This window comes from Hemicordylus capensis, chromosome 9, assembly GCF_027244095.1.
Source record: "Hemicordylus capensis ecotype Gifberg chromosome 9, rHemCap1.1.pri, whole genome shotgun sequence".
In the NCBI taxonomy this organism is placed as follows: Eukaryota; Metazoa; Chordata; class Lepidosauria; order Squamata; family Cordylidae; genus Hemicordylus; species Hemicordylus capensis.
Genome location: NC_069665.1, coordinates 31,597,951 through 31,620,143, shown reverse-complemented (window position 1 = coordinate 31,620,143; position 22,193 = coordinate 31,597,951). Strand labels below are relative to the sequence as shown.

Below are 22,193 nucleotides of genomic sequence, written 5' to 3'. Positions count from 1 at the left end.
GACCTTCAGCTTGGCAACACCTGTGTTAGGACAAGTCACTGGCCGAAAGGACGTGACCCACAACAAAGCAAAAGTAAAGGGTGCCGTGGAGTCGGTGTCGACTGCTGGCGCCCACAGAGCCCTGTGGTTGTCTTGGGTAGAATACAGGAGGGGTTTGCCATTGCCTCCTCCCGTGCAGTATGAGATGGTGCCTTCCAGCATCTTCCTATATCGCTGCTGCCCGATAGAGGTCTTTCCCATAGTCTGGGAAACATAACCAACAACCTCTGGCTTGCTAGTCAAGTCATTTCCTCGCGGCACCTTTAAGTGGCTTCACAACAAAACAAAGATACTCCTAAAATTACAAGTGCCAGAGATGCTTCTGTGGAGAAGCCTCAACAAGATCCCAAAGGGTCCGTTGCTCCATTCCACTCCCATTGGGACAAGGGGAAAGCTTATGCCAGTTCAGGGTTGGGAACACAGATCTTCGAGGTTACTGAGGGCAGGCCCTGTTTTCTGGAACAATGTCGTGTTTCTAGATGTTAGAATTGTGTGTGTGCGCGCGCATGCATGCATGCATATAAATGCTGCACACTTATTGGGCGCAAAGTGTTACATGTGTTGTGAGGTATACTGCCTCTGTGCATGGAGGTTTCATTGCAAAGTGCAAACCCTCAGAGCCCAGCTGCTGGTCAGACCAAGATGCAGCCATTTAGCCCAGCATGTATCCTGCTTCCCCGGTGGTAGCCAGATGCCTGCGGGAACCCCGCGAGCAAGCCACGAGAGCCACAGCCGGCTGTTCGCCCCCAGCAATCTAGCTATGAGGAACGAGAGGCCCTCCTGGACCGTGTAGGGCCGTATGCTGCTCCAGCATATCCCTCTCTGTGGAGTCCACAAGCAGGACAAACGTTGCTGCCCTCCCCCGCAACCTCAGAGGTAGACTGCCTTTGAACAAGGAGGCTCCACCGAGCCTCCACCAACCCTGCCTGCTGCCGGGGGCCCATACATTCCCGCGCCCCTCATACCTGCGGCCCCGGCTCTCCCCAGGAGCAAGTCCAGCGCCTCAACTGCCCGCTTGAGCACCGTCGAGCTCCCGGCCATGAAGTCTCCACAGCCCGAAGCCTCGCGCGGAGGCCTCACTTCCGCCCGCCATCTTGGGAGAGTCCGGCAAGCCCAAGCAGCGCCGCCATTTTGGGAAGGTCGTGATCCCGCCGGATGTGCGTAGAAGAGAGCGGGCAAGTGGGGGGGGCTGCGGCCCTCTTGGGAAGGGCGCTAGAGTGACGGCCGCCATTGCGGGAAGGTCAAGTTCGTGCTCCAGTCTGGAGGAGCTGCTGCCCAAGGGCTGTTTGCTCTGCCTGGAGGGTGTGTGCGCATGCGCGTGCATCTTCTTGCATTTCTCTCTCTCTGCAGCAGTAGCAGCAGCTGGGCGTGCATCGTGATAGCCCGTTGCCGACTCGAACCGAAGCTGTTCCTCGACCCTCAGCAGTTCTAACATCCCCCGCGCCCTTATATTCTTCACAAATGCAAGTCATTAAGAAGAGCCAGCGTGGTGTAGTGGTTAGAGGGCTGGACTAGGACCGGGGAGACCCGAGTTCAAATCCCCATGAGACTTGCTGGGTGACTCTGGGCCAGTCTCAGCCTAACCTACTTCACAGGGTTGTTGTGAGGAGCAACCTAAGTATGTCGTGCGCCACTCCGGGCTCCTTGGAGGAAGAGCAGAACGTAAATGTGTAATAAATACATAAAACAAGATGTCCAGGTTTGCCTCCTGGAAGCAGCTGGTTCGGGGCCAAGAAGAGTGTGAATGCTCAAGGGGCTTGACTAACAGAGGGAGAAAACGACATGCAGAGATTCCACAAGAAATTAGAGAGTGCTCTTTCTTTTCTTTTTAAACCAAAGTTTATTTTTAAAAAATTAAAAATTATCTGTGAAATAAGGTGGTAAGTTATGGCTTTTGAATGGTGTGCTTCTCTCTACTCTTAATTGCATATATTCAAAAAGATCTAAAACCAGAGAAAGCCACTTTACACACACACACACACACACACACACACACACACACAGAGTTTCCATCAAATGGACAGTAGTCACGAGGGTAAATTGGCACTACAGTATAATTAAAACTTGCTTATTTGTCTGACAAATGCATCACAAGGAAATGATACCTTCGATTACATTTTATGCACCACCCAAAGGAAATGCGCATGAACATAATCATATACAAAAAATATCCATAACATAGGTTGAAACAATGCTTTATATGTGGTTAGTGTTTTAGGATCCTGTGAGGATGGTCAACTATACCTGCAATATTATGGGAAGCCATAAGCTTTGCCTGCATGTGTCAATGTCCAACAGATAAAAAGACACCAAGAGGATGCACAACTAGTTGTTCCAAGGCAACCCAGGGTGGGTTGGAAGGTAAAGAGACCCCCAAAGGGCAAAGTTTCCTCCCCAGTAAGAGCATGACTGGCTACCTGTTCCTTGGGCATTCCTCATCTGCTCCCTCTTAGGAACATAGGAAGCTGCCATATACTGAGTCAGACCATTGGTGCATCTAGCTCAGTATTGTCTTCACAGACTGGCAGCGGCTTCTCCAAGCTTGCAGGCAGGAGTCTCTCTCAGCCCTCTCTTGGAGATGCTGCCAGGGAGGGAACTTGGAACCTTCTGCTCTTCCCAGAGCAGCTACATCCCCTGAGGGGAATATATCTGACAGTGGTCTCTCTTTCATATGCAACGCTTCAAGTACTCTAACTCCAGAAAAGGCAGCTCTGATTCAGTTCCCCCAAAGAGGAACCAAAACAGTTTTCCACAGCATCTCAGCACAAGAGATCTCTTCCTTCCCTTTCATTCCCAAGAGATCTGAACCACCACAGTTAGTTGTGTTTACTTTGCACTAACACACACACTTCTAACACCATAAAAAACCCATCAAAATCGGCACCAAGGAAAACTCTACAATATATATATACACACATATATTATTAAAACCGTCTTCAGGTGGTCTGCTCTGCTTCTGTGCTTGGAGAAGGGTGAGAGCTTAACAGAGCAGCAGCCTACCAGAAACGCTGCTTTGGTTTCTAAGCCTGGCTTTTAAAAATGAAATCTGAGGTTTTCAGGAGGCTGGGTTTTCTCTTCCTGGTACAGAATTCCACCACTTGCACTCTGCTTGTGGAGAATTGCTAAATACGCATCGCCTTGAGGGTAAGTGGTTAGTGGATTCTTGGAATCATGCAGTGCTAGAAACCTCTAAAGTGCTTCGTCACAAGGGCGGAAGGCATCTGAAGAGCTTATACAACCCCCAGTTTCTCCAGCAGCAACTCCCAGTAATTCAGCTAGATTTCACCAAACTGAACCTGGAGTTATGCAGGCAGAATATACCATCCCGAAAGATTCCCAACACTTATAGTCCATGCATTAGAAAACAGTGGCGTGAATCAGGCCTGTTCTACCTCACCCCTTTATTATTTCTTGCATTATGTTCTTTATGTACATGCTTTATTCTCAGATATTTATATTTCTGCCAGTGTATCTTTTTAAAAAGGTGTTGTGCTGGTAGGAAAGGTAGAGGTATGCAAAAGGGTGGGTCAGATGGGAGGTTAAAAGAAAACATGGGACACGAGGTCCAGTGGGAAAAGCTGGACTCGGAGATTGCATGTGCCTGCGATGTGTTTTTGAGTAGGAGCCCAAAGAGAGCCTCTTGCACCAGTAAGAAATCAGTCTGGATCTCTTTGGATTGGAGCTCTCCGCTGTTTGGAAGTCTCTGGTGAATAAGGGTGGATTCTTATGACTTACTGGCAGCCTAACTGGCCGGCCAATTATCCCATCTCACAGGAAGCACTTTCTCGACTGATGATGATTTCAGCTCTTCCAGCAAAGTGAATAGATATTCTCAGAGTGACTCACCACGTGGGAGAAGCTTCAAAAGGGTATATCCATCATGCACTGAACCCACCCCGGCATCGGAGGGAAAGCGAGTGCATGCAGGGATTTGGCGAGGTACAGAAAGAGAGCAGCAAATCTGATCGAGGAGCCGCTGCTGGGGAAAGCCGAGGGGGCCCGATCCCTCCCTCCCCAGCACACGCACATGGAGCTCCACCCCGCCCGGTTCCCGCGGCATCTAGTCCTCCTCCTCGCCCCCGCCATACATGTCCGCCAGCTTCTTGAAGCGGCCGCCCCAGTCGTGCAGGTAGTCGTAATCTTGGTCTCGGTCTCCGTCGGAGGAGTTGACCGAGCTGAGCGAGGCCGCCTCGGAGCCGCTGCCTTCATAATCAAACACCAGCAGAGAGTCGTAGGGAGGCGCCGTGGGGTCCGTGTCAGCCGCCTTCAGGTTCTACAGGAGGGAGAGGGAGCGGCCGCTGAGCTGTGTGCAGCACGAGAGCAAGGAAAGGCAAGCTCTCTGCAGGAAGTCGTAGGAAGCCCCCTGACACCAAGTCAGACCCATTGATCCACCTCGCACAGGACTGTCTACACTGACCGGCAGCAGCAGCTCTCCAAGCAAGGTCTCTCCCAGCCTTATCTGGAGAGGCTGCCAGGGATTGAACCCGGGACCTTCTGCATGCAAAGCAGATGCTCTGCCACTGAGCCTTTCCCCTACGGCAGGGGCTGCACAACGTTGGCCCTCTCGCTGTTTCTGGACTGCCACTCCCACAATCCCCAGTGGCCAATAGTCAGGGGCTGATGGGAGTTGTAGGCCCATCAGGGGAAGCAAGCTGGGCAGCCCTGCCCGAAGGGGAGTATCCTACGGCAGACTGTGCTCACAGCCAGTCACCCATCCGAATGCAAACCAGGGCAGACCCTGCTTAGCAGAGGGGCCCATGCATGTTCACAAAGGCAAGGCCAGCTCTCCACCCCAAATCTTTCTGGCCTATGGAGTCACTGCCCCACTATTGCCCCGGCTGCATCCAGAGGATTCGGAGGGAGGCTACAGGGGCATGCCCTGAGCAGTGATGGTGTCGTTCCTCGCTTCGGTCCTTCTAGCACTTTAAGACTCTCCCGGGTGGATGCGAAGGGTCCCTCTCGTATCACCCGCCCCCCCCCCGGCCTGCTGATAGCAGCCAATGGGCAAGGAGGACAGTCCATGGTCTGGCAGAGACCATTAGCGAGGGAGAGGGCATGTCCTCCTCTCTTGCCTGTGGGCTTCTCAGGAGCCACCTGGCAGGCCACTGTGGGAAACAGGATGCTGGACGAGACGGGCTTCCTTGGGCCTGATCCAGCGCAGGGCTGCTCCGATGGTATCATCAGTTGCAGCCGCCTTCGGGGAGCCTCTGGCTAAGGAGGCACCGCCTGCTCGGTTCCTGGATGTGTCAGCCCTGTCCTCTCCCACTCACCTCGTCAATGAAGTTGCCGATCTCGTCAGGGTTGGCTGGGCGTGGACGGTACTGGGGGGCTGGCATGAGGGTGGGGACAACATCGTTGCGGGTGACCTCGGGCCGGGCAGCCAGATCCCGATGCAAGAGGTTCGGGTCGAAATCCTAGGCAGAGGAGGAGAGAGACCGTCAGGCCTCCGGCAGATGCTGGACTACAAATCCCATCATCCCCAAGCCGGGGATGTTGGGACCTGAAGTTCAACAGCAGCTGGAGACCCACAGTTGCAAACAACCCCGGCCTTAAGGGGAAGAGCTTACAGTGCCCACATGTAGTCACCCATCCAGATGCAAAGCAAGGTGCCCCCCTGGTTAGCAAAGGGGGGAATCCATGCCTGCTAGCGACCCACAAGGCCAGCTCTCCTCCCCTGGGAAGAAGTTGGGGAAAGGGGCGGAAGGCAGCCCAGACCTTTTGGGGCAAAGCGCCGGAGACCCACCTGGTCCTCTTCACCTCCGCCCTCTTCATCGTAGTAGTAGACGTTGTCCCGCATGTCGTCCTCGGGGGGAAGCAGCGGCTCCTTCACCACCTTCCTCTTCCTCACAAACAGCAGCAGCAGCAGCAGCAGGACTGGAACAACACAGAGAGGTTGGCGCGGCGGCGGCAACAGCTCCGGCGGCCAAGCTTGGGGCATCGCCTGGGCTGCCGCAGAGAGCTGAAGGTTGCTGGGGCCAGAGCTGAAGAGCCAGGACCAGGACTCCCTCTCGGCCACACACCCACACCCCGCAACTCCCTGCTACAGGGATTTGGCGGTGCTCCGATTAAGCCAAGCTTGGACTGCGGGGAGCCGAGAAGGAATCTGCAACCCGTCAGCGGCTTCGAGGGCTTAGAAAGTGGCGCTTCCTTCAGGGCCCTCTCCTCTGGCCTTCCGCTGCAACCTCCAAGCACCCCCTGCCGCCTCCTGGGTGCTGGGAGCCTCCCGTGGAAAGTGGCAGAGAGCAGAAGACTAGCCTCAGCCCATGAAGGAGAAGTGGCTTGTTTCAGAGCACGGGTCCGTCCTGCTCAGTCCTGGCTACACTCCCTGCCAGCCCTTCTCCAGGGCTTCAGGTCACAAGTCTGTCTGCTCTGAGTGCTGGACTAGGACCAGGGAGACCCGAGTTCAAATCCCCCTTCAGCCGTGATCCTAGCTGGGGGACTCTGGGCCAGTCACTTCTCTCTCCGCCTAACCTACCTCACAGAGTTGTTGTGAGGAGAAACCTAAGTATGCAGTACACCGCTCTGGGCTCCTTGGAGGAAGAGCAGGATATAAAATGTAAGTAAATAAATAAAAATAAAATAAAAATAGAATGTTGCCAGCCAGTGAATGAATTGTGAACTTCTGCATACCAAGAAGGCACTCTGCCCTAAGCGGCGGCCCTTCTCATCCTCTTCCCACACTTGGAGCAAACGCGAAGTCTAGAGATCCGATTCCAGAGCTGCACAACTTTAGTGACAAATGCATCCCAAGAGCCTCAGCTCCGATCCTGCTGCGACTGAGGATCGTTTTAAAGACCCTCTTCTGTTGTGAAGGTGCCTGCACAGACGTTCCCAGGCAGCCAGTGCCGCATGCAGCCTCCGCAGTCCAGGGAAGGAAAGGCAGGAGGGTTTCCACTGGTCAGCAGCGGGTGCCTATACCCTGCCTGGCTCAGCATCATTCCCCACAAGGAGCGGGTGGTGGTGGTGGTGGTGGTGGGGCCGAATGAAATCCTGCAGAGGCACGGCGTGCTGGGGGGTTCAGGCTGCAGCCTTCTGCACTCTGCCACACAGAACGCAGACTCTTTTGGATGTCAAACTGGTGGCCGTTGAAGTTCAAACGGTAGAGAGCACCCCGTCCACCCACAGGGGCACAAGGAGACGTTTTGCATGGAACTCACTCAGCAAGGCAAGGATCCCGCCCAGGATTCCCAGGATGGCCGGGACCCCCATCCCGCCAACGGCATAGGCTCTCCGCTCGCAGTTCTTGGCAGTTCCGTCACAGTCGCACACGCGGGCCTTGATGGTGGTCTGCTTCGACAGCCCCTGGGCGTCCGCCAGGTCGATGGCGATGCCGTAATCTCCAGGCTCCAGCGTCTTGGTCAGCTTGAGGGTCAGGGTGTGGTCTATTGGGGGAAGAGGAACAGCCAGGCTTAGGGTTAGCGGGGTGGGGGACCCGTGCATGAAGGTGGCCGTCCCGTTGCCCAGAGGACAACAGCCAGCCAGCTGTTGCTCAAGGAGGAAGCAGGAAAAGCCAGGCACCCTCTCACGTCAAAGGCCTCCTGTTTCTAGAGGGGTTCCAGTGTGTAGTTCTGCATCATGGGCCAAGAATTGGGGGGGAAGGAAAGCCAAGTCGCAAGAGGTCAGTGATCGTCACTGGTTTTCAAGCAGGGGCCACTTGGGCCAAAAAAAAACCCCCAACAACAAATAACCACCCTTCAGTGTGAGAGCCATTTCCCCCTGTGCTGACCTCCACACAGGACTTCACTTTCCTCAGCAGTGGCGGATTTAAGGAGAGGCAAAGGAGGCACTTGCCTAGGGCGGAAAAATCTGAGGAGCAGCAAGTTTTGCCGCCCCTCTCTGGGCCTGCAGACGGGGGTGTGCAGCCATTTCGGAGGGAGGAGGGGAGCTGGAAGGAGCTCTCTCTCTCACCGCCCCATCCCTCCGTGCAGCAATGGGCGTTGCTAAAGGGGGGGGGCTTTCCCCTCACTCCCCCACCCCCACTGTAGCCGCTGCTGCCCCATCCCACCACACAGAAACATTTAAAAAAGGAAGTGGGTGGGGAACTTCCCCCTCGCCCCCACCCTCAATGCAGCCGCCTGCGGCCTTCGCTGCCCCCATCCCACTGCCCAGCGGTGGTTTTCAGCAAGAGGGGGGGGGCTTACCCCTTGTCCCTGCTCCACCCTCGCTGTGGGCCGCCGGCCACCCAGAAAGGGGCGGCAAATCCTCAGCTGTCGACAGGCGGCAAAAGGCTTAATCCACCCCGTTTGACAGTGCTGGGGGGGCCCTTTCAGAGAGACGGACCCCCCTCTTCGGAGCCCCAGGAGGAAAGTGCTGGGAAGGGCTCCACCTGCCAAGATGGCCCAAGAGGGCTCCGCGTCCCCTCCGGGGAGACCCCCCCCCACCTCTGCACTCTGGCCAAAGTGCGGCACTGTAGGGTGGGCCTGGTCCTCTCTGCCAGGGGCCGGCAGGACTGGGAAGACGATTCCGCTTTGGCGGCAGCTCCACACGAGACCACAGAACAATGAGGCACTGAGGGCGGCAGCACTGAGGCTTGGTGGGCATCTCTGCCGCCACTCGGCCCCCGGGGCCCTCCAGTGAAGAACCTGCTGTCGGTCACCATGGGTGCAGATTGTGCAAAGGTGCAGCTTTTTGACAGAGTTCTCAAGAGCAGCAGCGAAGGTGATAAAGCAGCGTCTTGCTCCTGGCCCGTTCGGATGGATCGTGCAAGCTCACCTCCGTGGAGATCTCTCCCAGGGCGGGGAGGCTCTCCTGGAGGCAGCAAGCTAGAAAGTGGGCTGGGAGAGAGTCCTTCTCCCTGAGATTGAGTTGTCTATGTACAGGGAGGTGAGAGAGAGAGAGAGAGAGAGAGAGAGAGAGAGAGAGAGAGAGAGAGAGAGAGAGAGAGAGAGAGAGTGTGTGTGTGTGTGTGTGTGTGTGTGTGTGTGTGTGTGTAAGAAGAGAAAGAGAGAGAGAGGGGTGGGGGGGGGCATCTGATCACGTGGGCCGTCGGCTGCAGTCTAGAGTGGTTCAGTCCTAGCTGCAGGTTTCCAGCCCCCACTGGGGTGGCCTTTGAGTCAGCATGGAAAGGAACTATGCAAGGGATGCACATTTCGCCCCAGCGCCATCCCTGTTTTCTCCACAAAGGGCCACCACTGAGTGCAGAAGCCATCTTACCATCATTCACCTGGACCGACCAGTTGGCCCCGGAACCCGACTGCAGCTCCGCCACAAAGGGATAGGTGTTGGGAGGGAGATCCTTGTCCACAATGTTCAGCACCTGGGGCTTTGGGTTTCGGCTGCAGATGTCAAAGTTTTTCGGAGCTGGCTCCGGCCCGTTGTCATTCACATCCTGTAGGCGCAAGAGGAGCATCCCTGTGCCGGTTCTCGATGGAGACCCTGAACAGAAATGGTGGCACAATTCAACGCGACATCCAAGTAGCACAGTCCTATCAACCGTCTCCTCTCCCCTGCCCACTGGGCTTTGCCGGAGGGGCTCTTTCCTAAGACTTCCCCATATGAGAGGTGGGAACAGCTGCGGGACAAAAGCAGGGCCTTCTCTGTCATGGCCCCCTCCGTGCAGAGCACTTTGCTGCTTGAGGCCCACTGAAGGCCACAAAGACTACAGGCAGTTCGAAAAACTCTCTCTCATTCATGGATTAACAACACAGTCTGATTTTGGATGCTCCTGTTATTGTACAGTATGGATTTCAGTGTTGTTGTATCTACAAAGAGTATCTATAAAGTAATCTATAAATATATTATAATTATAATATAAGTAATTATAAGTAATCACAGTATCTATAAAGAGAGGTAACGTGATCAGATGCAGACGTCTGAGGCATTCCGATGAAGGAGCAAGATGGGCATTCTCCGCTGCTTTGGGAAAGGTCAGAGGGCAACATCTCAACGGGATACCTGGCACAAGGGCTGCCAGAGTCCTCTTCGCAAGGGCCCCTTCCTGGCTGGGGGCAGGAGAGGAAGCCAAAACACCCGCCCATGGCCACTTACCATTGTCACTGGCCAGGATGATGGCTGTGTAGGTGTCGTTTCTCACATACTCGGACTCCCTGTCCAGCTGGGCTTTAGATTCAATCATGCCACTATCGGGGTTAATCTTTAGCCAGTTGGCCGGATCGTTCCCCATGGAATACCTGCAAGAAGCAGGGGTTCCTGTCACACACATGGCAACCCAGAGGTCTCCTTCCCTGGCCAGTCTGCCCACAGTCTGCCCGTGGGCCCCCATCCCAGACCAGCAAGACCATCCGCTCCAGCAAGCAAAGGGGCAGTAGCAGTTGTTGTTATGGGGGAAGCCAGTTGGCCTTTGTCCCGGTGCTCTCCCCTAAGCTGGCCCCCAGCTGGCTAACCCCTAGACCAGGGCTGCCCAACTTTGGCCCCCCTGCTGTCAGACTACAACTCCCATCATTCCTGGTTCCTGGCCATTGTGGCGGGGTGGGTGGGGATGGGAGCTGAAGATCAACAGCTGGAGGGATGGAGGAGTTGTGCAGCCCTGCCCTCGACGGAGCACCTGCCGAAGCCCTGAGGAAGCCCCTCTCCTTCCTTACCGGATTGTCTGCTGCAGAAATTTATCGGGGTCCTCAGCGGTGTAGGTGGCCACGAGCCCCCCAATAGGGAGGTCTTCGGACTTCTCCACAGACATTTCTGGTGGAACAAAGATGGGGGCTTCATTCACGTCTTCCACGCGGACCGTCACGGTGGCCGTGGAGGTTGGGAGAGTCACCGAGAAGGGGGCTTCATTGACGACCGTAACTTGGAGGACAAACTTATCCTTGGTCTCAAAGTCCAGGCCCTTGAAAAAAATGTGTGTGAGAGAGAGGAAGACACAGTGAAGGGTGGCCGGCAAGGTTTCCTGAAAGGCTAGCCTGGATGAAAGTCCCAGCAACTTCTGAGCCCAAAGACTCAAGAGGCCCGAGAAGGGACCCTTTGCTCACCTTGGTGGTTTTCAAGAGACCGGCATTGCTCTGAGGATCCGTGGTGACAGCAAAGTTCCCTCCCTCGTCCCCTTTCACAATCAAGTACTGCGTTTTCCATGCCGAGGTGCCTTCCTCATCTGCATCGGTCACGGTCAGCCTGGCGACCAGGTATCCTGGCTCGTTCTCCGGCACGGCTGCTTCATACTACGAGGGGAGAGCAAAGGAGATGGTTCGACAGCTTCGTCTCATCCAGACATCAGGAGAACTACGGAGGCTCTTCTCCCTTTTCTCACTTCATCAGTGTCTGGAAGGACCACTAAGTGGGCACATCGTTTGGTCTTGCAAAGAAGGTGCCTCCTTTTTCTTTCTTTCTATATTTAATGGTTCGGACTATATTTTGACAGAGGGATTTTCAATTTACTGCGCTTCACTCTGTATTGGCACAAATAACTAACATTTCTCATGATTTGTGTTCTTTGTTAATTATTACAACTCATTTTTAAATTATGATTTTTCAAGCTGAAGGCAAAAGGGTGCATCCGATTAAGTCGCGTTGCAAAGCGGGCTACAGAAAATTAGCGTAGTTGGGTGCTGCAAGGGTGACCCCCACATGGCACCCCTAGGTCCCACTTCTCAGGTCCTGGAGTAGGCAGGAAGCAGGGAGGGAGGAAAGGGAGGGGCCCCAACATTACCGTGAGTGGGTCAAATGTTGGTGGGTTGTCGTTCTGGTCCTTGACGGTGATCACCGCTGTGCCCGTAGTGCCAAAGCCTCTTCCCAGGTCATCCGTGGCTTGCAAGATCAGCGTGTACTTTGGCTCTCTCTGTAAGCAAAGGAGAGAAACTGTTCCACTGGTGCTGCCAAGGGCAGATCTAGCTGCAGGGGCTTCACGCGCAGCCTGGGGGGGCGAGAAACCATCTATTCCTCCAAGCCGCCTCTGGGATGGAGGAACTTGGGCACTCAGCACAAAGGATTAGCAATGGGGGAAGAGGCTGCAGTGCTGCACCCGGCCGGGAGTCTCATTCTTGGGGCTTCCAATGGGGCTGAAACGGCGCTCACTCGATGCAGGAGCCCAGTGCGAAAGGCGCGCTTGGTGCTGCTAGCCCTGAACCCCACCTGCCAGCACTTGAGAAATTCACCTCTCTGTCTAGGCCTGTAGAAAACACACTGATCAACCCCGTTGCATTGTTGATGGTGAACATGTGTCCGTTGGGCTGAGGGGGCTCCTGGCTGACGATGGAGTAGGTGACGACCCCGTTGTAGGTATCCACACCGTCATCGGCATCGGTGGCCGATACATCCATCACAGGGGCACCTGGACACACACGACAAAGAGCAGGAGAAAGGTCAGCTTGAGAAAGAACGTGCAGTGGAGAACCCCCAAGCCAGGCCACCCCGTAAGCCTGCAAGCCGGGACTGCGGCTGCCCTTTAATGTCCTGTTCAGGAAATGAGAAACGTTCCGTGCGACCACTAACAAGAATCCCAGCCCAAAGGCAGAATGGATTCAGCCCCGGGAGGCTGCAAAGATGTCTCCGTCCGCGGAGTGAACGGAAGCCCCAGGCCCCCTGCATACGATCGTCACCGCTCTGTGTGTCGAAGGAGTTGCTGCGGGACACAGACCTACCTGGCGTGGCTCCTTCAGCGACTGAGCCTTCGAAGACGCTCTGGGTGAACTTTGGGCGGTTGTCGTTCTGATCAGTCACCTTGATGATGATCTCCATGGGGTCCTCCACTTGCTGCCCATTGGCAGAGACGGCTTGGGAGAAGAGCTGCGGAGCAGAGACGGCAAGGGCTGTTATCCACCAGGCAACGGGCAAGGGCCACTTTGGGTCTGGCCAGGGCACGGGGAGGAGGGGGGGAGGAGGGAGGAAGAGGAAGAGGAGGAGGCGGCGGCCTACAGGAAAGTCTTCGTTACGGGTATATACTGCCAAATCAAGTGGTGCCAGCCCAATCAAGCTGACTGCCAGGGAGGGAACAGGCGGAAGGACAGAGAGCGCACCAGACATCTGCAGGCAGAAGCCTCCACAACTGCCGCTGCCCCCAGCAGTGACCGACCCCACGGAGCCCGGCCAGGCAGCCCAAGAAGACCCCCACCTCGGCTCCTGCCCCCCAGGGGGGCTCCATTGCTGCCCCTCTAAGCGCTTCCCCGATTAGACCTGACAAGGAGGTCGCGGAGTATCTGCCAAGTGTGCTGCTGCACTTCCTGTGTGGCCACACCCCATTCCCTACGTGGTTTCGGATTTAATGGCTGCGATTCAGTGCGGTGACGTTGTAATTGTGTCGCAGAAAGGTTGCTGTATCCTCCGGTTGTAGGATTTGGTCCCGCCAAGCCGAAGCATTTGACCACAGTCGAAGTGGGTAATCTGGAAGGTGCCCCGGAGTGGCAGGACAGGGAAACTCACCACATATCTGGCTTTGACCTCTCTGTCCAGTGGACGGGTCACCTGCAGCACACCCGTGTCTCTCACGATGGTGAAGATGCCCTCAGGAGGGCGGTCTGCTCCCTCCCCAGTGATGCTGTAGAAAACGGCCGTCTCTTTGTCCTTATTGGATTTGATCTGGCGGGAAGCAGAGAGGCCACGTTTCGTCATGGGGGCAGGTGTGGGGCTTCGGAGGGGTGGAGCCAAATCCCCCCCCATGTGTTGTCTCTCCCCCCCTCCCCTGCCAAAGCTTCCCACATCCACCAAAGGGAGGGATGTAGCTAGACTGCCCTTGTTCAGGGCGCTGGGAGGGCCGGCAAGTGTGACAGGTGAGCCAGGCAGGAAGGGCTGGTCTCTTGGTCCTGCTTCTCGCTGGATGGCCTCGACTGGCAGCACCTCTGCAGGGTTTCAGGCTGGGGTCTTCCCCAGTGCCAAGGATTGGACTGGGGCTAGACACGGAGTCAGTGGGGCCCAGAAGCAGGGTCTGGGTCTCTTCCCGCACAGCGCATGCTCCAAGGTCCTTCTTCCCTTGTGATGGTAACCCCGGAGCACTGCAGGGAGGAGACCCTGAAGTGTCTTGGAGCATGGTGGGGGAGGAAGGGGAGCCCGAGAGCCCCCCGCCCCCCAATTCCACCAGTGATCTTTTGAAGGGAGGAACACACCCAACCTGCCCTCGGCCGTGCCAGTCTCTCTGCACCAGGGACAGCCCAGGGTCCAGGGATTAATCCTGGTGGACCCCAGTGAGGACTTGAGCTGTTGCGCCGATGGCCCTGCCCTGCCCCAAGCTGTGAATTTCAAGACAGCCATGATCGTGAGACTCAGTCTTACAGAGGACTCTAAACTGGGCAGTCCCCGGTGGGACCTCCCAGCAGAAGCCACCACCACCACCTCATGGACAGGACAGAACGGAAGCCAAGAGCCATACCTGCACCAGCGGCTTGGGGAAGGGACCCCTCTCATTCTCGGAGCAAGAAATGGGGGGGATGACCCAATCCCTCTTCTGCCTCCTCAGGCCCGGGCCAGACTCCGGGAAGGTCAGCACCTCTCCCTGAGCAGGTCGGTAGAGCTCCTGCAAGAAAAGATGCAGACCTTTGGTGTGAACAAGCCCGGCTTTCTCTTCAGGGCCGCCTGGGTCCCCCAGAGAAGCCCCGGAGGCTTCTTGGCAAGCAGGGGAGGCAGCACAACACGTACCGCGTGAGGTCGGTGCTGGTGGTGTCCGGTTCCACGGCTTCTCACGGTCACCCTGGCAGAGTGCTTCCTGCCAGCCGAGTCCCAGGCGTGGATGAGGAAGCTCAGTTCCTGGCTGTGGAGATGCAGGGCTCGTCTCACCGCCACCTTGCCATCCAGATGCACCCTGAAGCGCGTGTCGTCCGAAGAGTAGGGGGTGTGGCTCCTTCCTGAGCAACTCTCAAAGTTCACTGCACAGAGGGAGGGAGAGAGCAAGAGGCCTGAGACCGTCCTCAGGGAGCCAAGGCATCACCGCCAGGAAGTTCCTCCACACCCAGCTTTTCTCTCGCATCTCCTCCGGAATGCAGTTCACATATGGGCCAAATGTACCCCAAGCGTGTGCCTTCACACACAATGTGGGGTTTTTATTAGAGTGCAGCCCAATTTATATCCGGGGTTGAAAAATCCACTTTTTGCATCATTTTTGCGGGGGACGGGGACAGACACTTTGTAGTAAAATCTCTCCCCGCAGTAAAGCCTGATGTCTGGGAAAGCTCAGGTGAGCCTTTGACATGGGACTGCACTAAAACGGCCACAGCCAGGGGGCACCAGCGCTCTACCTCGTTGGGAGGCAAAAGCATCTTTCTGAATGCATACAAGGCACAGCAAGTCTGGGCGGCCTCTGCCCGGCCCTCGCGCTGCGCAGGCTCAGGGCAGCTGGAAAGCCACCCCGTGCTGGAGCCCTTCGGCTTGGGGAGGGCGCTTCATCCTGCGCTCCTCGGAGCTACCGCACAGGGGCTCACCTTCCACCACTCCCTTGCATCTGATACAGGGCAGAGTCCAAAGAGGACGTTTCTTCAGCTGCCCACCTTTCAAGATCCTCCACGTGCCCCGTTTGGTCTCCAGCCACCTTTGGGGGCTGTGGTCTTTGCCTTTCTCATGGCAGTTTCCTTTGCCAGCTTGGCCCACAGCAGGAAAGAGGGAAAGGGGCCCTGAACAGTTGAGCAGAGAGGCGCCTCTCGAAGGTGGCGATTCTCTTGGTTCAGCAGGGGGAGAGCCAGGGGTGTGGCTATCATTGAGCAGAGGGGTTCAAAGGACACCCCCTGCCCTGCCCAGCTCCAGCCCTCCCTGTTTTCTTCATTATCTCCCTCACTCCGAGGGGCGGCCAGGGAGAGGGGTGAACACGCCCCCCTCTCCCCTAGCTATGCCCCTGGGGAGAGCAACTGGCCCTACCCCTGCTCACTGGGCAAAGAGGCACCTTTTACCATGGTGATTCTCTTGACTGAGCAGGGGGAGAGTAACTGGCCCCATCCACCCCCAGCACAGTATCTCCAGCGACTGTTGCTGGTGTCTCTCTTATGTTTCTTTTTAGAATGTGAGCCCTTTGGGGACAGGGAGCCATCTTATTAGTTTGTTATTTCTCTGTGTAAACCGCCCTGAGCCATTTTTGGAAGGGCGGTATAGAAATTGAATTAATAAATTAATAATAATAATAATAATATTCTGCGACGATATCTGTAACAATTGACAATAAAATTCTGGCATCCCAGGTCCTTGGGAAGGACTCGATGTCTGGATAAAACAAACCAGTCAATAACACCTGTCTGACTGTTGTAAACAAGAAATAATAATATCCACCCCCAGCACAGCAGCCCTCCAGTGGCTGTTGCTGGTGTCTATATCTTATGTTTATTTTTTTGATTGTGAGCCCTTTGGGGACAGGGAGCCATTTTATTTTCTTATTTATATTTATGTAAACTGCTTTGGGAACTTGTGTTGAAAAGCAGTATATAAATATCCCTTGTAACCATCACCAGCAGGCGTGGCAAAGGGTTAAACTTGGGAGGCGAGCTGGTCTTGTGGGTAGCAAGCATGAATTGTCCTCTTTGTTATGCGGGGTCCACCCTGGTTTGCATCTGAATGGGAGACTACTAGCTGGAAAGAGCCCCTGCCTGCTTGCATGCAGAAGGCTCCAAGTTCCCTCCCTGGCAGCATCTCCAAGAGAGGGCTGGGAAAGACTCCTGCCTGCAACCTTGGAGAAGCCGCTGCCAGTCTGGGTAGACAATATTGAGCTAGCTGGGCCAAGGATATGACTCAGTAGAAGGCAGCTTCCTGTGACTCTGCTGCTTTAAGGTGGACAAAGCCACACAGATCAAGATCCTGGCCAGTCAATTATTCAGTATAAAATCAAGGGCATCCTCCTCCTCCTGAGCACAAGGTCATTAATGGACTCGAAAGCAGCCTATTTATGACCAGCGGGGCCTTGAATATAATTTTTTTTAATGTGCAAAAAGCTTCTCTCATCCTTTCCGGTAAACACAGCAGGATAACTAGGCACTTTCCGTTCTTCTCTGCTCCATTCCAGGCAGCAAAAGGTCATAGGTCAGCGATGGGCAGAAGCGCCCCCCCATCCCAGCCTCCAGAGTCACCTGAGTTTTCCTTGACGTAACAGAAATGACACCCTTGACGTAACAGAAATGTTGGAGCCCACCCAGAGGGGCCCCGTTTCCCCAGAAAGAGATGCTGAAAGAGGGTTAGGGTTAGGGTGTTGTACACTCCCCAGCCCTCTGTGCATGCGCCATTTCCCTTCAAGGAGCCCCCTGGCACTGGGCAAAGCGTGGCCCTGAGATTGGTCATATCTCCACGTGGGCAGAGTATTCAGCCTTGGCCAAAGCTGCACAAATTCGTCGGGGACCCACACTTCAGGTGGGTGGGGGCTGCCATGCCCCTGGCCCCCTGGGCCTAGCCATGAAGAACCCTGCTCTAAACATTTGTGTCTCTTTAAGGAAAGAAAATAAAAAGTGAAAGAGAAGGAACGCCAAATATGTCTGCTGGTATTCAAAACCAAACACACCCCGCCTTTCACTTCCCTTATAAAAAATAAATAAATCTGAATTTCTTCCCAGCATTAGCAGTGAGTGGCTCAGAATGAAGAAGGATCTGATCTGACCGATTAGACAGCAACTCCATGAAGGCACTAACTGTTTGCTTGGACTCCATACATGTTCAGGCCACCATCCGGCCGGCCTCCGGCAGCGCTTGCAAGCCACCATTGGGCCTGTGGCTGAATCTGTGGGACCTCCTGCAGACTCCTGGTTAGCCGCACTGGAACACCTGGCCAGCTTCCTCCTCGCCACCTGGGGAGGGCTCAATCCGCCATGCCAGACTCTGGCCACTCGGCCGTCGTGGGTGGGGTCCTCCACCTGCCTCTTCCCAGATGCAGGACATGATAGGTTTTATTTGGCAGAGAGAGATGGGAGCCCGCAAGCACTGCTCTCCCAATTGCCAAGGCCTGGTGCAGGCTTGGTTAGAAAGCAGAGTTTAGAAGGAGGGAGAGAGATGGACACACATTCTTGAAACTGGCAATTTGTGGTTTTTGCAAAAGAAAATCAGATATCAAGTGTTGTTTTTTTAAATGAACCCATTTATATCCAATTTCCTTTTATAAAAAAACAATAAAGACATGCCCGTTCCAAGAAAATGTGTCCCTACATTATCTAGAGAAGAAGCTTACTTACAATATTATACAACTGTAAGTAAAAACAAAAACAAAAAAACCACCACACCATGTACGGAGTCCAAGCAAACACTTTGGAATGCCTTCATGGAGTTGCCGTCTAATCGGTCAGATCAGATCCTTCTTCATTCTGAGCCACTCACTGCTAATGCTGGGAAGAAATTCAGTTGTTTTTTTTTAAAGTATCCTTCAGGTTTGTGGCATGTCCCTGCATCCCTGGACGCTCCAGTTCGCCCTGGCTAAGCAGGATGCAAGCGTGCCTTGGAACTAGCAGCCCCCTCCCTCCATGCCCCACCCCTCCCCTTTTGCTTGTCTGTGGGTGCCAAGTCAAGTGAAGCCATCCCGGCTCCCTGGGGAGGATCCCAGGGTCATGCAGCAGCTAGGAGTCATCAGTACATCTGCACGAGTCCCCTAGTCCCCACCAGAGTGGCCAGCCACAGGGCCCCCTCTTTCCCTGCACGTTGGGCAGGCAGGCAGCAGCCTCTCCTCAGTTCTTCTGAGTATCATTGCCGTCTATGTCATTGAATGATATGCTATTGAATAATGCCAGCATTGTTGTTATTATTTCGAACATATTCCAGTTATGCCACTTTTCAACCCCAAACCTCTCAAAATAAGAAGCTGCTTGCCTCGCCCCCCCCAAATGAGGGACAAATGCTGTCCCTAGAGGGACCAACATCCCATCCCTAAATGGGGGACCTCATGCTTAAGGAGGGACACAGAAACACAATCCCCCCTCCCCTGGAAATGGGAAGTAACTCTGGAAGTCACTTTGTTTTATATTCTAGCTTAATATTTCGATTGTGTCATTTCCATAGTCTTGTTTTTGGTTTTTGTGTAAACCGCCTTGGGATTGTTTTAATGACACACGCCCTCCCCGCCCCCCCCTGCAACCCCCAGGCCTCCACATCTCCACCCCAGAAGCAGCTCATCGGGCAGAGAAGTGTGTGCTCCGTGGCCTGGCTCTGAAGGGGCTCCATCCATCGGGCCCAGGGGCAGGAGGGAGCAGAGCGGCCCCTCCCAGCCGGTTCCTCCAGCTGGGCTGCTTCTTCAGCAGGAGGAGGAGGAGGGGGGGGCACATTCCAGCTCCGCCATGCCGAGGCAGGACCCGGCAGATCTGCAGCCAGCAACTGTCACCCTCCCTCCCCGCCCAGCGTCTACAAGCTGCCGGGCCCTCTGGAGCTGTGTTTCTCCATGTTTTTGGAGTCATGGACCAATGCATTATTCGTGCGCAGTTTCCCGGACCAGCAGTTATTCACTTATTCATTCACTCATTTATTTATTTTATTCAATGTTTATTCATTTAGTAAGGGGGTCTCCTCCCCCTTGCCCCCACCCCCCAACAAACAATTTCGGGCAGCTCTCCGGAGCTCATTTCTGGAGAGCCCCGGCCAGCCTGAAATTGTTTTTTGGGTGTGTGTGTGTGATTTTTATTAGTGATGCCTCACGGACCGGTACCCGGCACCAGTCCACAGACCAGTGGTTGGGAAACGCTGCTCTGGAGCTGTGACTGTGTCGCAGGACACACTGCACCCTTCACATTCCCTGTGTGTGGGGGGGAGCAGCACCCCCCCCACACAGAGGCAGCTCCCTCTCTTCCTCCCTGCTCTCCCTTTTCTTGACTATCCAGGCAGTCAGAGCTGGGGGGGAGGGGGGGCTTGAGGCTCAGCCGCGGAACCCCTGCTTGGCACGCAGAAGGTCCACGATACCGTCCCTGCCACCTCCAGTTAAAACAGGATTCGCTCCAACGTGATGGGAAAGACCCTTCTCTGCCCCAGATCCTAAAAAAACTTCTGCCAAGCCGAGTCGCCAAAAGCTGGGCTAGGTGGTGCCCGGAGCAGCTTCAGCAGCAGGACAGGAGCTGAGCGGCAGAGCCCAAGCTTTGGACCCCGCAGACAAGGGCAGGTTCGATCCCTGGCAGCAGCACCCGTTCAGTCGGGGAAGTATCAAGCCGGGTTACACATTTATGCGCTCCCCTCTCCAGGCAAAACAAGCGGCCAGTTTTGCTTGGTGCCAATTGCACACACTCTACAGTGTGTGAGTTTGTTTCCGTTTAAATGAAGGGCCTGCAAGGATCACGGTGTGCAGAGCAGAACGCCACTTCGGGAGCGGCCCAGCCACAATCAGAGGACAAAGCGTCAGGCCATTCGAGCAAGCGCGCTTTCCCTGCAGGGTGGGCTAAGAAGGGGGCAGCAACTGACCTTACTCAGCCCAGCACAGCCCCACACTTCAGCAATTACTGCCATTTCCGGGGTGTGTGTGCACCTTTTTGGGCCATTTTCTTATTCCTTTTGCCCAGTGCCATTCCTTTTGCCCTGCTAACTGGGCAAAGAGCCACCTTTTAATGTGGCAATTCCCTTTATTTAGCAGGGGGAGAGCAACTGCCCCATCCACCCCCAGCACAGGACCTCCAGTGACTGTTACTGGTGTCTGTCTTATGCTTCTTTTTAGACTGTGAGCCCTTTGGGGACAGGGAGCCATCTTATTTATCTGTGTAAACTGCCCTGAGCCATTTTTGGAAGGGTGGTATAGAAATTGAATAAATAATAATAAGTGAATCACTTTTAGGACTCTTTTGGTTGGGAAGCAGTAACGACGGAGGGCAGTTGACAGACAGGCTGCTCTTGGAAATGCTTTGAAATACGAAGTTGCAAAGCTGTGAGATTTTAAAAAGCAAGACATTTGGTAATAAAGATGACACTCCACATGATCCTTTGCAACCGGGGGTGGGGGGCAGGAGAGGCCCTCTCAATAAGCAAACTGGAATCCAAAGCCACTGAGGGGAGAGGGATGGTGCATGAACGAAGCTTAGTTCTGGTGGTATGGAAAAGAGAAATCCCCAGCGGAAAACAGATGAAGTGCGGCTAACCTGTTATCAGCTGCAAAGACCGCCCGCCCACCCCCAGACTCAGAACATGAGCTGTGGCTCCTGCCCGACAAGCGGCCAATTCCAGAGGAACCCGAGGAACCCAGCCGCCTCTCGAGCCAGAGGAACCCAGCCACCTCTCGTGCAACACCAAATATGGGCAGCGTCATCGTCAGGATCCTGCTTCCTGGTCCTTGCAGCCAGAGAGAGTCACCCTCCCGCGTTCCAGACCAGGGTGGGGCAGCAAGAGAGGAGAGCACCACGCAGACCCAACCCCCTCGCAGAGACCCAGCCAGGCCCTGGGGCAGGTAGAAGGAAGCCGTTGCTTTCTTCTTCGCTCCCAGATAAACGGCCACTAGCACAAGACGTCCTTCCCAAGAAGTGGAGAAAGTGAGGCAAGCAAAATTACTCTCCCTCTCTGATCTCACTGGGTCACCCAATGGCACCGGCTGGCAAGGAAGTCTGGGCAGACCAAAGGCTAACCCTAACCCTAACCCATTTATGAAATCTGCGGCCACAAAATGCAGCAACCACCCCTGGTTCAGCTGCCCTTAAAAGGGAACTAGGCACATTCAGCAGGGTGGGGGGGGTGGATAGGTCAATCGCTGGACATTAGTCATGATGGCTCCATAGAGCCTCAATGTTCAGGGACAGTCTACCCTTGAATAGCAAGTTTGCCTTCAAGTTCTGCTGGCAGGATTCCTGGAAGTAACAGGATAGTAGGCTAGATGGGCTTTTTTGGGGTAGGGGGGTCCTGTTCAGCCGCATTCCGCTTGATGAGATACAACTAAACTAAGAAGCCATCGCCAGGCAGGCAGGCAGGCGTCCAGAGGATCTAACTACAGCCCCTCTCTTTGTTCCAGGCTTGATGAATTTGAGACCTCCCTAATCCAAGAACCTGAGGGCTCAAAACCAGCAGGCACAGTCCCAAGGAGATATCCCTTTGGCGCGTCTGTTTTGACACCAAGTTGTTTGTGGCCAAGCGCTCGCTCAGCAGCAAAGAGGCACATTTCCCGTTGCCTAAAGCAAGGGATGTCCGGGAAAGGACCACTCTGCCAGATGCATGCGTCACGCCCTCCTCTGGGTGGATGCATCCCAGGCAAAGGGTCCGGCACAGCTCTCCGCCCCACTGCCTGCCTTCTGCACCCAAGCCCAGGACTCCGTGTTTGAGCAGTGAGGTCACCCCGGAGCTCAAACACTCGCAGGACCGGGAGTTTCACCTGAAGGCTGATTCAGAGAGCCCTCGCCCCATTGCAGGCTGAGCCATCCAGCGGG

At 55.0% G+C, this 22,193-nt stretch overlaps 2 protein-coding genes across 2 annotated transcripts in view; both read right to left on the bottom strand.

Annotated features, from left to right (window-relative positions):
* TANGO6 (transport and golgi organization 6 homolog) overlaps positions 1-1,178 on the bottom strand; it is a 29,942-nt gene extending 28,764 nt beyond the window's left edge. Inside the window, exon 1 of the mRNA XM_053271553.1 lies at positions 1,005-1,178. Within this exon, the coding sequence (XP_053127528.1) occupies positions 1,005-1,080 (76 nt within the window). The 5' untranslated portion in view covers positions 1,081-1,178. The remainder of the gene's footprint in view (positions 1-1,004) is intronic.
* A 1,664-nt stretch (positions 1,179-2,842) lies between these two features.
* LOC128334618 (B-cadherin-like) overlaps positions 2,843-22,193 on the bottom strand; it is a 29,690-nt gene continuing 10,339 nt past the window's right edge. The window contains exons 3-16 of the mRNA XM_053271591.1: positions 14,560-14,786; positions 14,294-14,437; positions 13,351-13,506; positions 12,573-12,717; positions 12,087-12,262; positions 11,642-11,770; positions 10,968-11,153; positions 10,581-10,825; positions 10,027-10,169; positions 9,193-9,414; positions 7,197-7,421; positions 5,783-5,913; positions 5,310-5,453; positions 2,843-4,312 (exon numbers count right to left, since the gene is read on the bottom strand). Coding sequence (XP_053127566.1) covers positions 4,100-4,312; positions 5,310-5,453; positions 5,783-5,913; positions 7,197-7,421; positions 9,193-9,414; positions 10,027-10,169; positions 10,581-10,825; positions 10,968-11,153; positions 11,642-11,770; positions 12,087-12,262; positions 12,573-12,717; positions 13,351-13,506; positions 14,294-14,437; positions 14,560-14,786 — 2,486 coding nt within the window. The 3' untranslated portion in view covers positions 2,843-4,099. The remainder of the gene's footprint in view (positions 4,313-5,309; positions 5,454-5,782; positions 5,914-7,196; positions 7,422-9,192; positions 9,415-10,026; positions 10,170-10,580; positions 10,826-10,967; positions 11,154-11,641; positions 11,771-12,086; positions 12,263-12,572; positions 12,718-13,350; positions 13,507-14,293; positions 14,438-14,559; positions 14,787-22,193) is intronic.